Raw genomic sequence first — 17,405 nt, 5'->3', positions numbered from 1 at the left:
CTAGGCATTTTGCTAAAAACAAAGTGCTCTTTTTTCCCCCGCGTCGCCGTCGCAGTTAAAAGCCGCTTGAGAATCGATGGGAAAATCCGATTCTGTTAGGAATGGTGCAAATCTCGATTCCGCGGAGACCGTCGCCGAGCAGGACGAGCCGCCTAATGGTAGTAGTGGTTTAAATGTGCCGTCGAATCAACCATCATCAAAAGCAATAGAGAAGCTTCAGCAGCCCCAGACTGCCGCCAAAGCCTCTCGCCCCGACTTTGCCGCAACCGCATCGTCTTCCTTCGTCCCCATTACTGCAACGACCTCGCGCTCATCCGCGACCGCCGCTGGCACTGTTGAGACGACCCAACTTGGCAACGATGTTGTCGCCCTTTCCAGCCACGGAACTGCTGCGCACTGTGTGCCCATCTCCCAGCTTACCGAACTCTACCAGACCGACATTGAGGATGGTCTCAGCGGCGCCGAGGCTGCCCTTCGTCATGCCAGAGATGGCGCCAACAAGATCGAGGGAGCTAAGGGAGTATCCCTTTGGGAGATATTCTTAAGGCAGATCTCCAACAGCTTGACCATTGTACTCTTCATCGTCATGATCCTTTCGTTCGCCATTGACGACTACATCGAAGGAGGTGTTATCACAGCTGTCATTGTGCTGAACATTGTCGTTGGGTAAGTTTGTTGCATTTGTTGAAGCCTCGTATCAATACAGCTGCACAGTGAATTGCCCGTAAACTGCTCATCCCACCTTTTTTTTTTTAATCCCAACTTTTCTTCCGTACCTTGTTACTAGTTCTTCAGTCCGGCCGTTGGGCGCCAACGGTTGAGCATGTGTTTGCCATGTGTTCAGTCTATTTGCTGTCATTGGTTGACGAACAAGAATAAAACGGCCGCCAGCGTATTTTGCCATTTTGCCACACAAGCCACATTGTTTATTCCAAGCCCATAATAATTCAAAGTCACTGACACCTTTCCAACTGCAGACTTGTTCAAGACTACAAAGCAGAAAAGACAATCCAGTCTCTGTATGCCCTGTCCGCCCCAACCTGTAAGGTGGTTCGCAATGGACAGATTGAAACGATCAAGGCCGAGATGCTCGTCAAGGGCGACCTGGTCATGATCAGTGTCGGCGATGTCATCCCTGCCGACCTTCGCCTGGTCAGTGGTATCAACTTGTCCACCGACGAGGCCCTTCTTACCGGCGAGTCTGTTCCAATCAGCAAACACCCCGAGGCTGTCCTCGACGAGGCCGATGTGCCTCTCGGCGACCGCTCGAACATGGTGTACTCTGCGGCCACAGTGACACGTGGTCGCGGTACCGGAATCGTCGTCGCCACTGGCATGCACACAGAAGTGGGCAAAATTGCCGACATGTTGCGAAACAAGAAGGACTCGGCAAATGACAAGACTTTCTTTGCTCGTACCCTGATACGCCTCAAGCGCGGCGTTCGTCGCCTCCTAGGCTTCGAAGGAACACCCCTACAGGTGAAGCTGAGCAAGTTTGCTCTGCTCCTCTTCGGTCTCGCCCTCTTGCTCGTCGTCATCGTCTTCTCAGTCAGCAAATGGCAGGTTGGCGAGCAGGTACTCATCTACGGCATCTGCGTCGGAGTGGCCGTTATTCCCGAGTCGCTCATTGCGGTGTTGACCATTACAATGGCGGTCGGCACCAAGGCCATGGCTAGCGGCAACGTCATTGTTCGCAAGATGTCTGCCCTCGAGGCCGTAGGAGGTGTCACCAACATTTGCTCTGACAAGACTGGAACACTAACCCAGGGTCGTATGATCACTCGCAAGATCTGGCTCCCTAATGGAACAACGGCATCGGTTGAGGGTACTACGGACTCTCACGATCCCACTAGCGGCACAGTCAAGGTCAGGGAGGCGGTTGACCAAGAGAAGGCTGCCGAAGCAATCCAGTCTTCGGCCTTTACTCACTTTTGCGAGTCGATAGCTCTCTGCAACAATGCAACCGTCTCAGATGGCAAAGCTAACGAGACGGACAATGGCTCCGTCACAACTGCTACGGCTACCCTTTCCTCCCCTGGCAACTGGACTGCGGTCGGTGAACCTACCGAAATTGCGCTGCAAGTCTTTGCCATGCGCTTCGGCAAGGGCAAGGTCGATCTCATGCAGCAAGATCAGCGCCGCATGGTTGCTGAGTTCCCGTTCGACTCGTCGTGCAAGCTCATGAGTGTCGTTTACGAGACGAGAAAGTCTAATCTTCGCTCGGTCTACACCAAGGGTGCCGTTGAGACTCTTTTGCCCCTTCTCCAGGACTCGGACGATGTGAAGCAGGAAATCATTGCCAAGGCCGACGAACTGGCATCGCAGGGCCTCCGAGTTCTCTGCGTTGCTAGCAAGGCTGTTGGACCTGATGTACAACTTTCCGAGCGACCTCAGGCTGAATGCAATCTGCACTTCCTTGGCCTCGCTGGATTGTACGATCCACCCCGTGTCGAGACTCTCGGCGCGGTACAGAAGTGTCGCGAGGCCGGCATCTCGGTGCACATGGTCACGGGTGATCACATCAAGACTGCCACTGCCATCGCGTACGAAGTCGGCATCCTGTCTCACGATATGGACCCGCTTCCTAGCCACGCTGTGATGGCTGCTGCCAAGTTTGACGCCTTGTCCGACGCAGAAGTCGATCATTTGACCAAACTCCCGCTTGTTCTCGCCCGTTGTAGCCCCACCACCAAAGTTCGTATGTTGGAGGCCATGCATCGCCGCAAGGCTTTTTGTGTCATGACGGGTGACGGTGTCAACGACTCGCCCGCTCTCAAGATTGCAGACGTCGGTATCGCCATGGGTGAGCGCGGTAGCGACGTTGCCAAGGAAGCAGCTGACATGGTTCTTACCGACGACAACTTTGCTTCCATTGTTACTGCAATCGAGGAAGGTAGAAGACTGTTTGACAATATTCAGAAGGTAAGCAATAGCCACGGACGTACAAAATTGCAAGTAGAAAAAAAAAAAAGACTAACATGGCAGCTAGTTTATCCTGCATCTTCTCATTTCCAACATCTCTCAGGTCATCCTCCTGCTCATCGGCTTGTCCTTCAAGGATGCATCCGGTGTTTCCATCTTCCCCCTGTCCCCCATTGAAATTCTCTGGGTCAACCTTATTACCTCATCCTTTTTGGCTCTGGGTCTGGGTATCGAAGAGAAGCAACCCGATATCTTGACTAGACCGCCGCACGATCTTCGTGTCGGTGTCTTCACTTGGGATCTGATCCGCGACAAGATGATATACGGCGTTCTTATGGGAGGCCTTTGCCTGGCCGCTTTCACCTCAGTCGCTTACGGCATGCCTGGGGAGCATGGCCTGGGTCATGGTTGCAACGACGGCTTCAATGAGACGTGTGGCGTGGTTTTCCGCGCACGCTCAACCACGTATGCCACCCTGACCATCCTGTTGCTCGTCACCTCGTGGGAGGTGAAGCACTTCACGCGATCTCTCTTCAACATGAACCCGGAGCGTGGATGGCACGGACCTACGGCCATTTTCAAGACGGTTTGGCACAACCGCTTCCTCTTCTGGTCGGTCATGGCTGGTTTTGTCATTATGTTCCCAGTCATTTACATCCCTTACGTCAACCGTCTGATCTTCAAGCACGATTCTATCGGATGGGAGTGGGGTGTTGTGTTTGCGTGCTTCGCTGCATACGTTGGTCTGGTTGAGGTTTGGAAAGCGATCAAGCGCAAGCTTGGTCTTGGCTTGCAACAGCGGACCGACGCCGCACTACCTTTGCCGACAGCTGAGGCTCAGGTCTAACGAGGCTGCAAAACGAGCATATAGTTGCAGATTATAGCTGCAGTCGCAACACTGAAGCTATCTAGGCCCATGGTATAAGGGGCTTTTGGTTCTGGAAGAGACGTTGAGAGCGGATTCAACATTCGCGTCCTGGAATTTGAACATGCACAAGGGACAGGAAAAAAAAAAAGATTTCCTCCCTCAAATTTTCATTTCTAACATTCTTTACACATATTCTTTTTTCTGATGTATCTTTTTTTTCACTTAGTCTCTAATACGCACCTCGCCAAAGGGTGCGTATTTTCTTTGAGCTGGTATCTAGTTGTCTCAATTGCAACCATTGTTGTCGGCATCTTGAACTATAAAACCCATTTATCCTTACGGATCCTAAAATTACAGGGTCAACAGCCTCAAGAGCGCGATAGTAAGCCAGCCGGCGGCAACCACGTCCAGCATGCCGCTGACGTTCTTCTGCTCCGATATGGCATCATTGTATGCGTCCATCATTGGTATCTTGTGCTTTTTGACCCAAAAGTCGTGCACGTAAACGGCAGTGTATCTTGTACCCACCGCCAAGAGCGCGGCCCAGATGGGCTGGCTGACGGACCAGCCTGCCTTGGCGAGGAAGACGAGGTTGAGGGCTGAGATGAGTGATATGAGAGCCTTTTTTGTGTATTTGTGTCAGTTCGTAATTCGTAATGAAGACCAGTTTGTTTCCAGGATAAACAGACCCTGACACCCTGGATTTGATTGGCATGAAAAGGGTAGCCATGCAGGAGGAGGGATGATTCGTTAACATATATAAAAAGGACTTACAGCCACGACGCCGGCACCGACCGTATACCTCGTGCTCCAAAGCCGCTCCTCGGCAATGTTGCTCCACTCGGCGGCCTTCTCGGCCTTCTCTTCGTATTTGCGCAGCCTCGGGATGGACGAGACTGAGATGAAGAGGGCTGTGGCGGAGATGGCCCCCGTTATTATGGCGAGGATGACTGTAAGGAAGCCCATGTTCTTTTGGGTTTCGGGGGGGGGGGAAGAGTAGGGGGGAGCTTTTCGTGCGGAACTATTTGGCTAATGGATGGGAGTTCTTGGGGACTTTCTGGAGATTTCTTGGAAAGGGGGATAGAAATCTTTGATTTATTATTGCTGGGGTTGTTTGCTAGACATTGGGTGGATCTACTGTCGGTATATAGCTAGCCCATAAAGCTCGTGGAGGGGCGGCGTGTACGGGAAGAGATCTGGGCCCCGGAACCATATGCACAAGGAAAGCCAAGCAGCGCAAAATTCAGATCCAACTTGTTCGATATGCAAAACCAGACGCAGGTGAATATGGGCGTTGGTGAATTTTCGGGGCGAAACATAGCGCGAGCTGTGCAGAAGCTGTTCGCGTTGTTTTGGGAACTGGATGCGATGATGTCATGACCAGGCGCTTTTTTTTTTCCTGGTTGGTGCCACCACACACCACAGCTCGTCCGCTTTTTCTCCCTGAACATGGCGTACTGTAATTAATAGTATCCAGTCCAGATGAAGCACTTTGGCCCATTCAGACCAATGCTTGTTATGTGTCGCAGGGTCCTAGCACAAATCTAGCATGTGGTTGCTCCCTAATGACAGCCCACAAGCACAGGAAGTAAGGTAGCTTGGGCCGGGGTACAGATGGTTTCCTGGCCCTGACCCTAACCCTTCTTCTTTACCGGAAGATGACGTCAGGTCTCCCCGCGTACTAGCCCCAAGCGCACTAACATCTTTACCAGTTACAAGACTTGCTCGTTCGTCGCAACCATTGCCGCATATTGGAAAATTTAGGTCAAGATGAACGAAAAAGTATAATCTTGAGCGGAACAATGGGGCAACACGGGCAGTTTCAACCATCGAATCAAGGTCAAAAGGCGTAGAGGACAGTAGTGGGGGCGTGCTGGTGCAGTCCTGCCTTTGATCCTCTTGATAAGAAGGTTGAATATCATGAGCAATCACTCAGGAAAAAAAAAACCCCCCATGTGACGTTGCTGACGTATTCCAAAGTACGTAGACCTAATCACCTTGGTTCTCTACTTTGAGTAAGTAGAAAGGTATCTGTGGAGAATTACTCCGTATTCTGAGCAGGTTACGAATGGAGGCGGAGGCAGAAGTGGCTCGTTGTGGCGTCAAGTTGCCACAATGACTCCCCAATGCAAGCAAACGTGGTGCTAAGAATAGTACGCAACAAAAAAAATTTATCTTGGGTAGATGAAGCAAAGGTCTCGTGCGTGGGCGTCATCCAGCCGGGAGCGAGGCGACTGGACCGCGCGGCATTCGTTCTTGGCTGGTCTTGACTGACGGCATTGTGGGCCTGGTCCCTTACTTTAAGCGACAGCGAAAAGCGTCAATCCTCAAGGGTCTTATCTGCAGACCCGATGCCGCACTGCCGCCCGTTACCCATTGCGCCCCCGGCTTGCGGTCTTTGCACACTTCGAGGGCTGTTGGTAGCTACCTTTTTTGTTTCTCAGTCAGTCAGCTCCCCGCCGGTCAATGCCAAGTCGGCCTACGGCATCATGACGTTTGAAGATCTGGCCCGGCCGATTTTGGCAGGCGAACCCTTTCTGGAGACAACGTATGCCAAGTGATCTAGCTGTGGAGGTTGGGCGTCATTGGGGCGTCCTGGAGGGGGAAGAGACTCGGTGCTCACCGAGATCTATAAGTGTTGCTGATTTCTTCACTCCATCGTCGGGGAATGAATGAAGACCATCTCATCTCAAAACACATACAACATTACAATAGGGCGAGCCTTTCCCAAATATCAAAATATTCGGCCCACCAGACTTATAAGGCCAAGAGCAAACTACAACTTTCTCAAAAGACAACAAAACAACCACCTTTTTGCCAAACGGAAGAGTCACAACCACTAGTGACCCAATCGAAACTACAAAAACAACTTACACCAACACAACAACAACAAAAAACCTACCAGTCACAATGTGCTTCGGAAGCAGAAGACGCACTGGCGGCGGCGGCTACGGCGCACGCCCTGTAGTTGTACAAGAGACCCGGCATCACCACCACCACGGAGGCGGTGGTATGATGGGCGGCGGCGGCGGCATGATGGGTGGACACCGCCATGGAGGCGGCATGCACGGTGGAGGCATGCACGGAGGAGGTATGCACGGAGGAGGCATGCACGGAGGAGGCATGGGCGGCCGGCGCTCAGGTGGTGGCATGCTGGGCTCGATGATGGGCGGCGGCAGGAGGCGGTGTTAAATGAGGCGAGATTTTGTCATGAAAGCGATTGATGAGCGACCGCAGCTTTTTTTTTTTTTTTGGTTTTTTACAGCTTTCTTTTGTTTTGATGGTCGAGTCGTGCAAGTACAATAATTGATACTTAATCTAAGCATTAAAGTCTTGACTATTTTGAACTTCATGCTTACCCCTAACCGTCAATTCGGCCCAGTAAACACGAGGTACCCCAGGCAAGGTATCGTCACGTGATGGTTAGCAGCCAATTTGGCTGTAAAAGTCAAAATGCTCTCTTGTCCCCAGCAAATTTCGGGTTTGGAGGAAAAAGAAAACAACCATAAAACAAAAAAAGAGCCACTCATAAAAATAGTGGCTGAAACATTACACCACACACACACACACACACACACACACACACACACACACACCAACAGGTCCCAGGAGTCGACACAAAAACCCCCCCAAACATGACGGATGCCGATTCGACCGTCTCATTGGAGGCCGGCCAGCAACAGTCGCCCGAGCTAAGGAGGCTCAGCGTCCGCTGTGCGCTCGCCAAGAAAGAATGGGACGAACTGATCCGCACGGGCAGGAAAACAATGACGACGCGACGGGAGCTGAGCACAAAGTGGAACGTCGAATACTCGGTGCTCTGCCGGACGCTGCGGCGGAATGACCACCGGCGCATCAGGTCGCGCCGGTCCGACCACGCTTCTGACGTGAGCACCTCCTTGTTGGCGGCGAAGCCACCCATGCTGCCGTCTTCCTCCCCGGGACCCGAGGTGCTGCCCTATCTACCCGGCGCCTTGAAGGAGGTCATCCAGGCACCACCGGCCTCAAAGGCGGCGCTACCCCAGCCGACGGCCACGCCCGTGTCGCAGCTGTGCGAGCTGCTCGACGCGCGCCTGGACACGCCGATACCGGCCACGTCCGCCATGCGGCGCGTCAATGAGCGGCACCTCGAAAGCGAAAAGGGCGGGTGGACCGCCGTGTCGGGCGACCAGGCCTCGCTGCTCAGCGACAGCGAGGAGGAGGTCATCCGCAAATGGTTCCGCTTCCGGCTCGACGTCGCGGACCTCGTCACCGTCTACGAGATGGTCGACGCCGCCAACTCGGCAATCCTCATCAGCACAAAGGGCGTCCCGCTGGACGAGGAAGGCGGCCAGCCCTGCATCCCACTCCAGACGGTGCGCTTCGCCACCACGCGCTGGGCTCGCGACTTCATGCTCCTGAGGCCCGACCTCTTCTGGAGCACGGTCAAGCCGCGCCTTTTCGACCTCAAGGAGCGCCCTGTTCCCGACACCCACTGCTTCATCGAGTGGTTCTACGGCGCCTCGGGCCCCGAGGACAAGGAGATCGAACCCAAACCGGTGCCGCCGATGCCTGACGATGCTGACACGAGTGCTGATATCGCTCCTGAATAGTAGCAGCAGAAGAACGGGAAAATCTCTATGCGACTAAAATAATTCGACCAATGACTACACGCGCGAACAAGGGTGGGGGGAGGGAAACAAATCATGTCCATGGGATTTGCTGTGTTTATGACTTTTGCGAATGCTGAACTGAATCAGCGTTTTTATGCTGCCAAAGGAAAATCTTGCTCCAGAATAGCAGTCTCGGCTTTCCCCGTGCATGACCCCCGGTCATGCACGCAGACATGGATACCCCAACCGGAAATTCCACAACTTCAGCCTCATGCCAGCTCATCTCTCCGCCCATTGTCAGCGCCGCTCCCAGCCACCGTCAGGTCCCCTCGCATCAGAACCGTACAACTCTCTTATGAAACGGTCCGCCTCGGCGATGATCCTGACGCTCTGCTCGACGCTCGGACTCCTCGGACCGCCCGTGGCCGCCGTCCAGGACTCAAACAGCCGACGCAGGTGACGGCCGCACGCCAGGACGTCGCCGGCCGGCAGCATGTCGCGCAGGGCTGGGGTGCGGCACGCCGCTAGCAGCAGGCACATGGCGCCGGCCATGCTCAGGGCGCAGATCCACGTGTCGACGAGGACCGTGTGGCCGAACCCGCGCAGGTTGAGCATGTGCAGGAGACAAGCGTCGAGGCAGCGGGCCGTGGCGCCCGGGTCCAGCGACGGGTCGTCGGCGTGCGCGCCGCTGAGCATCCACATGAGGTAGGGCCGGTAGATGACGCTGCGGCAGGTCAGGTAGCGCTGGCGGAGGAAGCCGCCGTGCTCGGTGCTGCAGGGCCGCGCGTCCAGTGTGAAGGCGAAGGCGGCCGGGAGCACGTCGCGCCAGTCCTCGAGCTGGTGGTCCAGTTCCGCCACGACGTAGGGGAAACGGTTGGTGTCGAGGGACGCCCCTGTGTCCCGGGCGTACAGGAGCTGGTGCACGCGGTTGAGGAGCCGGCGCATCGAAATGCAGGCGAGGAAGTAAAGCGAAGACTGCTCCGCCGCGATTGCCGTACGATGGGTTTTGTAGGGGGTCTTGCCGGGAAGCGGGATGGACGACTCGATACGCGCGATTCCGGACTGTGGGAGGCCTGAGAGCTCGGCTAGATAGTCGCTGTTGCATTGCGATCCTGCATCGTTAGTATTTCTTCTGGAGCAGCCTTGGGGATGGGGGGGTGGTGAAAAGAAAAAGAATAAAAAAAGTACGAGACTTGCCTCTCCAGAATATAACATGACCAAAATATCCGGCGTATTCGCTCTTGATCCTCGTCGTCCTCGTCGTTTTCTGCCTGGTAAGAGAGCAGCAGGAGACAGCGCGCCGACGCCGCGTTGATGTACTCCCAGGCTTGCAGCGGCCTGCGCAAGAAGGCAAAGTACAGACTAAAAAAAAAAAAAAAAAAAAGCACCCCCCGAGTAGAGACGTAAGTAAGCAAGCAACGGTCAGCAAATACATACACGCTAAACCTTCTTTTGTAGGAGTGGACTGTTGAAAGAAGCATACCCAACGAGAAACAAGCAATGCGTCGCTGCAGACCCGACAGCCGTATGCACCACGTGGATGCTCCTCAGAACCTGGTCAAAATACAAGTCACCCAGCCTCCTCCGCGCCCGTCGGAAGCGTACCTCGTCGTCCGAGAGGACGTGTCCGTCTACTAGGCCCGCCACAACCTGGCTGGCGCAGCCGAGCGCCATGACAAGGGACGCAAGACACCTGTCGACGGCGCGCTGGTCGTCGTCTTGGTCGTGGTCACCATGGCCATCATCATCATCATCATCATCATCATCATCATCATCATCATCCTCCCCCTCCTCGTACCCGTTCTCTCCATGCTCCAAGCCCGACGGCGCGCCCCCGACGCCCTCGGCGACCACATTGGCCCTGCACCGCTCCAGCTGCGCGACCGACGCGGTCGGATACCAGAGGTTGACGGCGCCCTGGAACGAGTCGAGGATGCGGTTGACTTCATCGGGCGTCACGCGCGGCGGCGGCGACGAAGCGCCTCCTCTGTCGCCGGGCGGTCTCCTCCTCCTCCTCCGCTCCAGGGTGAAGATGGAGACGTAGTCGCGCCTCAGGCTCGGAAAGACGTCAAAGTGTGGCCACTGCAGGATGCTCTCGGTCGTCGACGTGTGCATCGAGTCCAGCACGGCGTTCTCGAGGCTGTTGCTGTTGCCGGCGTTTCCCAGCCCGTGCGGCTCCGCGGCTGCGCTGCTGCTGCCGGTCGGCGTGAGCTGTTGGTGGTGTTGTTGTTGTTGCTGCTGCTGCTGCTGCTGCGGCTGGCGCTGATGAAGTGGTGGGGGTGATTGATATGGCTGTTGGTGCTGAGGCTGATGCTGCTGCTGGGGTTGGTGATGCTGCGATGAGGTGGAGTGCGGAACGGCATGGTGCGAAAAGGGGCTGAGGTGTACCTCGGCGAGCGGTGATCCCGAGAAGCTGCTGCTGCCGCCTATTGAGCCGGCGCGGTGGCTGGAGAAAGGGAGTTGTTGGGCTGTGGCGTGCTGAGAGATTGGGGATGACGACTTTGCGGGTTGAAAGGTTGTGTCAGCCAGACTTTTCTCGGTATTGCATCTGATATATCCATGCGTTCATCTCCACATTCATGCAATCTTGTAGGCGCGCTTTACTGACCAATCCGAGATTTATCTCCTGCAACATCCGCTCAAGCCTGAGGACACCCTCCAAGATGAGGTCGCTCTTCCCCCTCCTGAAGTAAGAGAGAGAGAGAAAAAAAAAAACGCCGAGTTAGTATCAAGCAACTGAACCGAAACCAAGACAGAGCACAAACCACATTCGAATTTTGATACTCGTCACGGGGATAATACTACGCACGAGTTGGCCTCAGAGCCATAGGTGCAGTCGCAGTCGGCCGCAGCGCAGGCCGCGCAGGGGGTGTTGCCGTCGCATCGGATCTTGCGAGCTCTGCATACATCGCACTGTCAGATTCATGCGAGATGTCAGTTCTGGGGGGTTGCTGATTGGTTCGGGGGATGGGATTTCCGTCAAGGGTGTGTATGAGCATGTAAGTGTGTTGGAGAAGGGAGAAGGGATAAAGAGCATTGCTCGTCCGTATAGGCAACTGGTCTTGTCCAAGACCCCCCGCGCAGCCCCATTCTCAAAAGCAGTCCACCCAAAATGGACACACACGCACACACACGCACACACATACATACTACCTCCCCACCCCCCCCAAGCTCCCGAATATCCCGGAAAAGACGTACCGCATGAGACACCCGCAGCCGCTTCCGACTCGGCTCCACACTGCTCCCCTCACTGCCGCCGCCCCCGCGATCCATCATGGCGCCAATGGACGGGAGAGCAGCCATGACGATCTTGCGGACGGGCTCGTCAGAGGAGGGAAGGGAAATGGTATAATATAGTCGTGATAAGATTATATAGCGTACTTCCTAGTGCCTGGGGAACCTGAAACGTCGTATTCTGCGTGGGTGAAAAAAAAAAAAAAAAAAAAAAAAAAAAAAAAAACGCCAAGGCACTTTTGCAAAGCTGACGTGACTTTTTTTTTGTTGTCAGTTGGTTCCAGTCCTTTGTTATTGTAAACCAGGTAGGTGAGTGAGGGTTATCGAATGGTTGGCACGACCGTCGTGATAGCAAGCAAAGCAAAAAGTACCACGCGGTCGCAAATGGATCATTTCGTTCCGAACCCGACCGGGTTAGGAAAGGGCGGGACTTTTGTTTTTTTTTATTTTTTGAGACCGACAAGAACAGAACAGTCGAAAACAAAGACAGAAACAGTCGCAAAGACCGACGGCGGTGCTTCCAGAAAGTAAGCAGCACTTTCACGATTGTTAAGGAGACCGGTCAGCTTAAATGCGGGGGAAAAGCAGATCCGGCATCGCCAAAATCGACGGGGCGGGCGGGTCAGAATGCATTGGGCAGGCAATTGGATTTTCTTCGGCAGTGCTTTTCATTTCGGCTCCCTGTCCGCTTTTGGCAGGCCACCTCTGCAGAGATATCCATTTTTTTCCTTTTCTTCTATGCGTACCAACTCGGATTTTTTTTGGGGGGCGATATTTGTATTTATTTATTTCAGGAGATGGTTCTGTCGACAAACAGAACAGAGAATAGCTTGCGAAAAAAAGAAAATAAAATCAATTAGTGGCAAATGAACCAAAACCAAGGCTCGCTTCCGGCCTGGTCGACATCAGACCAGATTGACTCGCCTCACATTACCTGCCTAACAAGCAATAAACCCGTAGGCATGAACAAATTGTCGCATTGATACGGATTCATTCGGGACAAGCCTCCGAGGTCCTTCGAATACCTAGCTAGATCCAATAATCTCACGTAGCCTCCCATGATAAGCCAACCCGGAGAGTTTTCTTCCTTCCAAACTCGCTCCAGAAGCTTTCCCCAAAATGACAAGTAAATACCTCGAGCCAAGATAACCGCCCACGCAACAACAATTATGCCCCCACCCTCTCAATCTCAAAGCCAAACGACACCTCCTCCGTCTTGACGAGGAGGTCCTCACGCACGCCGGGCCCGCACGCAGCGGTGCCGACGCCCGCGACCTTTGCATCGAGGCGCAGCAGCGTCGCGTCCACCTCGACGAGGTCGCACGGGTGCTTGGCGTCCTCGACGTTGCGGTCCGTGTAACGACGAGCAGCAAAGCTAAAGTGGGCGTCCGCCGTTGAACGCGCGCGGATGCCGCGGCCCTGGCCGTCTTTGAGCAGCAGCTCGAGCCAGCGAGTTTCCATGCGGTTTCCGCCCTCCTGCGGCCGCTCGTACTCGGTGTGCAGGGCTGCGACGCCGTCGTCGGCGTGGTGCCAGATGCCCACGCGCTGCGATGCCTTCTTGTCCGGGTAGCTCTCGCCGGGGCCGAGGCCAAGCCAGCGAACGTCGTCGAAAGCCCGCGAGGCGTTCAGGTCCAGCCCCACGCGCGGTACGTGCTTGGGGAAGAAGCCCGTAGGAACCAGCTTGACCTCGACACCGAGATTGCCCGTCGCCGAGATGACGTACGTAATGGTCGACTCCCAGCCCCAAGCGAGGACGGGCGGGGAAAGGAAAGTCTTGCTGGTAATGCGCACGCTACCGTTGTCACCATCCGCCACATCGAAGCCGCGGAGCTGCGATGTCAGGTCGTCCACGCCGAACCGCTTCCAGTAAGGCAACGAGGCCGGACGATCGTTGTCGGTAGGCGGGCGCCAAAAGCCTGGGGTCAGGGCTGCCCTGCTCTTCGACTCTGCAGACAGCAGTGTGGTTGTACCCGAGACCCAGCTCTTGAGGTATCCGCGCGCCCTGTCGAACTCAAACGACCAATCGGCCCCAGAAAGCGTCAGCTTCGCACCCGAAGTCTTGACATCGATCTTGGAAGCCAGTTGGTAGCTGGTAGTAGATGCTTCGGTCTTGGACTGCGAGACCACCTCCTGGTGCCATGCGATCTCGTGGCCCGCCTCGGCCCATGGCGTGCTGGTCCGCAGACGAAGCGTGACCGTCAGGACAGTCTCGCCTTGGCCCTTGTGGTTGACTGCCCCAGGGAGTGTAACCTCGGTCGTCTCACCCGGTCCAGTTGAGGAGATATCAAACTCTCCAGCCTCAACCAGAGTTGTCCTAAAAAAAAGAGAAGAAAAAAAAAAAAAAGACTGCGTTAGAAATAGTGATAAGAGATTGGACACACGGCCGGGATACTCACTCGTTGCCAAACACCTCAACCTTGTAATGAGCCACCAGATGGCTCAGGTCCACAAAGTTATACAGGTTTTGGAGGCTCAACTTGCCATCCTTGAAGCTGAACTTGACGGGCTGGACCACCTTCTTCAATTCCGTCAGGCCCGGCGTCGGGGTGTGGTCCGAAAAGCAGAGACCGTCCATGACAAAGTTGCCATCGTTGGGAAAGTCATCAAAGTCACCGCCGTATCCGTAAAACGCCTTCTTCTTGCCGTCCTGTGCAGTCTCCTCCTTCCAGATGCCATGGTTGGCCCACTCCCAGATGAAACCTCCCTGAAGGCGCGGGTACGTCCTGAAGGCGTCCTCGTAGTCCTCTAGCCAACCGGGTCCGTTACCCATGGCGTGGGCATATTCGCACAGCACAATGGGCTTCTCAAAGTTGCCGTCCTTGTCCACGCCCTCCGTCTTGGCCAGCTCGATGAGCCTGTCGACGGGCGGGTACATGTACGAGTACATGTCTGCCGACTTGGCGTGGATGTCACCCTCGTAGTGCACCAGGCGGCCAGGGTCGACCTTCTTAGCGTACTCGTACATGGCAACGTGGTTCTGGCCGTAAAAGGCCTCGTTGCCGAGGGACCACATGATGATGCTAGGGTGGTTGCGGTCGCGAATCACCATGCTCTCCATACGGTCGACGTACGCCGCCTTCCAGGACTCCTTGTCCGAGGTGTACTTGGCGGCCTTGGGGAATACCAACGCCTTGCGCTCCTCGTAATCTTGCTCCTCGGGAATGTCCTGGGGCCGCGCAATGGCGTCGTAGAAACCGTGGCACTCGAGATCCGCCTCGTCCATAACCCACAGGCCGAGCTCGTCGGCAAGATCGAAGAGCTTGGGGTGCGGCGGGTAGTGGCTGCAGCGGAGTGCGTTGATGTTGTGGGTCTTCATCAGGAGGAGGTCACGGCGTACGTACTCGTGGGGTACGGCACGTCCAAGCCTCGGGTGGTGGTCGTGGCGGTTGGCACCCCGCAGCTTGATGGGCTTTCCATTGACGCACATGAGACCCTTCTTAAGTTCGACCTTGCGGAAGCCGATGTTCTGGCTGACTGTGTAGGGCTTGGCCGATCCCGAGCTCAACGTGAGGGAGATGCGGTAGAGGTTTGGAGTCTCGGCCGTCCACTTTTTCGGGTCTGGGACCGGTAGAACGAGCTCGGGGCTACCCCCATCTGATCCGACCTCTACTTCCGTCTCGCCGATAACTGCGCCGCCATTCTTGGCCAGCTCTTGTAACGTAAGCTTCAATGTCCCCTTGGACTTGCTGATAACCTCCGCATTCGCCACCAGCTTGGCGTTCTTGTACTCGTCGTCAAGATCCGTGCGGATGAACCAGTCGCGGATACGGCAGTCTGTGGGGAAGGCAATCAGGTGCACATCTCGGAAGATTCCTGTCATATGGTTGCCGATATTAGCAAGCAGTCGAACATTTAAGCTTGATCCCAGCCAATTTCCCTGGAATATCAAACCAGGACACTAACCTGAAAGCCACCATTGGTCTTGGTCCTCAATGTAAGACCCATCAGACCACTGGTAGACCCTAACAAACACCTCGTTGGGCCCGTCACGGTTGACGTGTTCAGTCACGTCGTACTCGGCGGCGTTCCTCGCGCCCTGCGCGTAGCCCACCAAAACCCCGTTGACAAACACGTGGTAGGAGCTGTCGACACCCTCGAACCGCAGGACGAGCTGCTGGCTGGCGTCCCACGAGGACGGCACTACAAACTGCCGACGGTAGCTTCCCGTGGGGTTCTCAGTAGGCACGTGTGGCGGGCAGACGGGGATTGGGTATTGCACGTTGGTGTAGTGCGGGCGGCCGTATCCCTGCAGCTGCCAGTGACCCGGGACGTTGATCGGGGCCCATTCGACCTCGTCCTTGGGCTCGGGAGCCTCGAGCGGCGTGGAGACGTAGTTGAAGTCCCAGACGCCATTGAGGCAGAGCGACGTCTCGGGAATGTGGTAAGTCCTGTGGGGGAGGCAGTTGCGGCGGAAGACAGCCTCGTTGTTGTAGTCGGGCTGGTCCTTGGACTCTTGGAGGGGAATTGACGAGGGAGCCATGATGTGTGAGGTTCACCTTTGTCAAGTAGAAGGAGAAGGTGTGTGTCTAAGGGCGAATGGGAGAAGAGGAGTGGTCGGAGGCGAATAGACAAAGGAGGCTTTGCGGCCCTCTGAGATTGTTTTTTTTGGAAGAGGTAGTTCTTATAATCTCAGGTAATTTCAGACACGCACACGTTTGGGGAGGTCCCGCTTCTCCAACCAAGCAGCATCTGAGCCCCAAGCTCCTCCATCTGTTAATGCGGTGCCCCGCGGGGCCCAAGGTTTGGTTGCTCCGCAGCATGTGTCAAGAGCAGCAAGCTACCGGGCTACCTTGGCCGTTGTTTAAGATTCAGTAGGCAGGAGGTACCTTGCGTGACGTAGTAGCTATGTGGGAACGTCACAGTTGGCGGGGTTAGCCTCTGCGTACCACAGTAGTATGCATCTGAACGGACACTTGTTGCCGTTGTGGAAGGGTAGTGGGTGGTAAAATAAAATTCAAGACAGAACCCCTTGGGATTGTCACTGCAGGGACCACTTGGTTTCCTGTTTCCTGGATGTGAAAATGTCGGATGTCTTTCTTGTCTTTGTTTGAATTTTTGTTCTTTCTTTTTTGGTGGCATGACATTTGGATGGGATGAGTGACAAGGATGGATGGGATTGATTTCAATTCGCAGGCACGTGGTGCTTCTCCGGGGGGAGCTACCCCGAAAGCGCCAATTNGGGGGGGGGGGGGAGCTGTCACCGACTTCCGACACAAATACTGGACTGTGAGCTCGAGGGGGGAAACGGCGGAATCAACTATTTAGGATAGGCATCCGGTCGATTGGGTTGATGGGTTTACCGACCCGATGTAATCTGATAGAAAGTACGAATAAAACGCCGATTTTTGTTCGTTGCGTATGTTTTTTTTCCCAGTTATTTTCTTGGTTTTTGTTATCCGTTTGCATTCCCCCTCTCATTTCCAAGCCTCGGGGAGACTCCACTCGAGGCTCAGCGTGACGAGAAAAGATGGTCCTGGTGCTTCGACTGTGGGTCGTTGGTCGATTATTGCAGGGGAAGGGGTCGATTTTCGTGATCGTGGTTCTTTCCGCCCTGGCAACAATTGCTAGTGGGGAAATTTAACACCGAGTTGGTTGTGCTGCCCCTCATTTTTGGGTGCTCGGGGATGTCGGAGCCGGCGCAAAAAGCACATTTTAGCGAGGGCATGCCTTCCAGGCCAAGCAGGGGTCGGTCTACAGGAGACATTGTGTAAATTGTGGGGGCTTTTGCAGTTGGAGATTCTGGAAATGCATTGGATTGTGAGCCCATCCCGATTGCCATCCCCAGATTT

At 55.0% G+C, this 17,405-nt stretch overlaps 8 protein-coding genes across 8 annotated transcripts; 3 read left to right on the top strand and 5 right to left on the bottom strand.

Annotated features, from left to right (window-relative positions):
- Positions 1 to 76: 76 nt before the first annotated feature.
- On the top strand, positions 77 to 3,769 carry PpBr36_02715 (uncharacterized protein; the record flags this gene model as incomplete). Its single annotated transcript, XM_029889893.1, has 3 exons — positions 77 to 666; positions 978 to 2,922; positions 2,990 to 3,769. 3 exons carry the CDS (start codon positions 77 to 79, stop codon positions 3,767 to 3,769), a joined length of 3,315 nt encoding a protein of 1,104 aa, XP_029753395.1.
- Positions 3,770 to 4,141: 372 nt separating this feature from the next.
- On the bottom strand, positions 4,142 to 4,756 carry PpBr36_02714 (uncharacterized protein; the record flags this gene model as incomplete). Its single annotated transcript, XM_029889892.1, has 2 exons — positions 4,142 to 4,411; positions 4,565 to 4,756. The coding sequence occupies 2 exons, from the start codon at positions 4,754 to 4,756 to the stop codon at positions 4,142 to 4,144; spliced, it is 462 nt and encodes a 153-aa protein (XP_029753394.1).
- Positions 4,757 to 6,700: 1,944 nt separating this feature from the next.
- On the top strand, positions 6,701 to 6,982 carry PpBr36_02713 (uncharacterized protein; the record flags this gene model as incomplete). Its single annotated transcript, XM_029889891.1, has 1 exon — positions 6,701 to 6,982. The coding sequence occupies one exon, from the start codon at positions 6,701 to 6,703 to the stop codon at positions 6,980 to 6,982; it is 282 nt and encodes a 93-aa protein (XP_029753401.1).
- Positions 6,983 to 7,425: 443 nt separating this feature from the next.
- PpBr36_02711 (uncharacterized protein) lies at positions 7,426 to 8,382 on the top strand (the record flags this gene model as incomplete). The annotated part of the gene is made up of 1 exon (XM_029889889.1): positions 7,426 to 8,382. One exon carries the CDS (start codon positions 7,426 to 7,428, stop codon positions 8,380 to 8,382), a length of 957 nt encoding a protein of 318 aa, XP_029753399.1.
- PpBr36_02712 (uncharacterized protein) lies at positions 7,483 to 7,712 on the bottom strand (the record flags this gene model as incomplete). Its single annotated transcript, XM_029889890.1, has 2 exons — positions 7,483 to 7,502; positions 7,535 to 7,712. The coding sequence occupies 2 exons, from the start codon at positions 7,710 to 7,712 to the stop codon at positions 7,483 to 7,485; spliced, it is 198 nt and encodes a 65-aa protein (XP_029753400.1).
- Positions 7,807 to 8,677, bottom strand: PpBr36_02710 (uncharacterized protein; the record flags this gene model as incomplete). Its single annotated transcript, XM_029889888.1, has 2 exons — positions 7,807 to 8,374; positions 8,616 to 8,677. 2 exons carry the CDS (start codon positions 8,675 to 8,677, stop codon positions 7,807 to 7,809), a joined length of 630 nt encoding a protein of 209 aa, XP_029753398.1.
- Positions 8,678 to 8,679: 2 nt separating this feature from the next.
- On the bottom strand, positions 8,680 to 11,685 carry PpBr36_02709 (uncharacterized protein; the record flags this gene model as incomplete). The annotated part of the gene is made up of 6 exons (XM_029889887.1): positions 8,680 to 9,478; positions 9,571 to 9,744; positions 9,866 to 10,881; positions 10,991 to 11,066; positions 11,192 to 11,295; positions 11,581 to 11,685. 6 exons carry the CDS (start codon positions 11,683 to 11,685, stop codon positions 8,680 to 8,682), a joined length of 2,274 nt encoding a protein of 757 aa, XP_029754315.1.
- Positions 11,686 to 12,783: 1,098 nt separating this feature from the next.
- Positions 12,784 to 16,096, bottom strand: PpBr36_02708 (uncharacterized protein; the record flags this gene model as incomplete). Its single annotated transcript, XM_029889886.1, has 3 exons — positions 12,784 to 13,930; positions 14,013 to 15,429; positions 15,520 to 16,096. 3 exons carry the CDS (start codon positions 16,094 to 16,096, stop codon positions 12,784 to 12,786), a joined length of 3,141 nt encoding a protein of 1,046 aa, XP_029754316.1.
- Positions 16,097 to 17,405: the final 1,309 nt, after the last annotated feature.

Source organism: Pyricularia pennisetigena, chromosome 3 (genome assembly GCF_004337985.1).
Source record: "Pyricularia pennisetigena strain Br36 chromosome 3, whole genome shotgun sequence".
NCBI lineage: Eukaryota > Fungi > Ascomycota > Sordariomycetes > Magnaporthales > Pyriculariaceae > Pyricularia > Pyricularia pennisetigena.
Note: the sequence above shows the minus strand (reverse complement) of the source record. Positions and strands in the feature narration are given on the sequence as shown.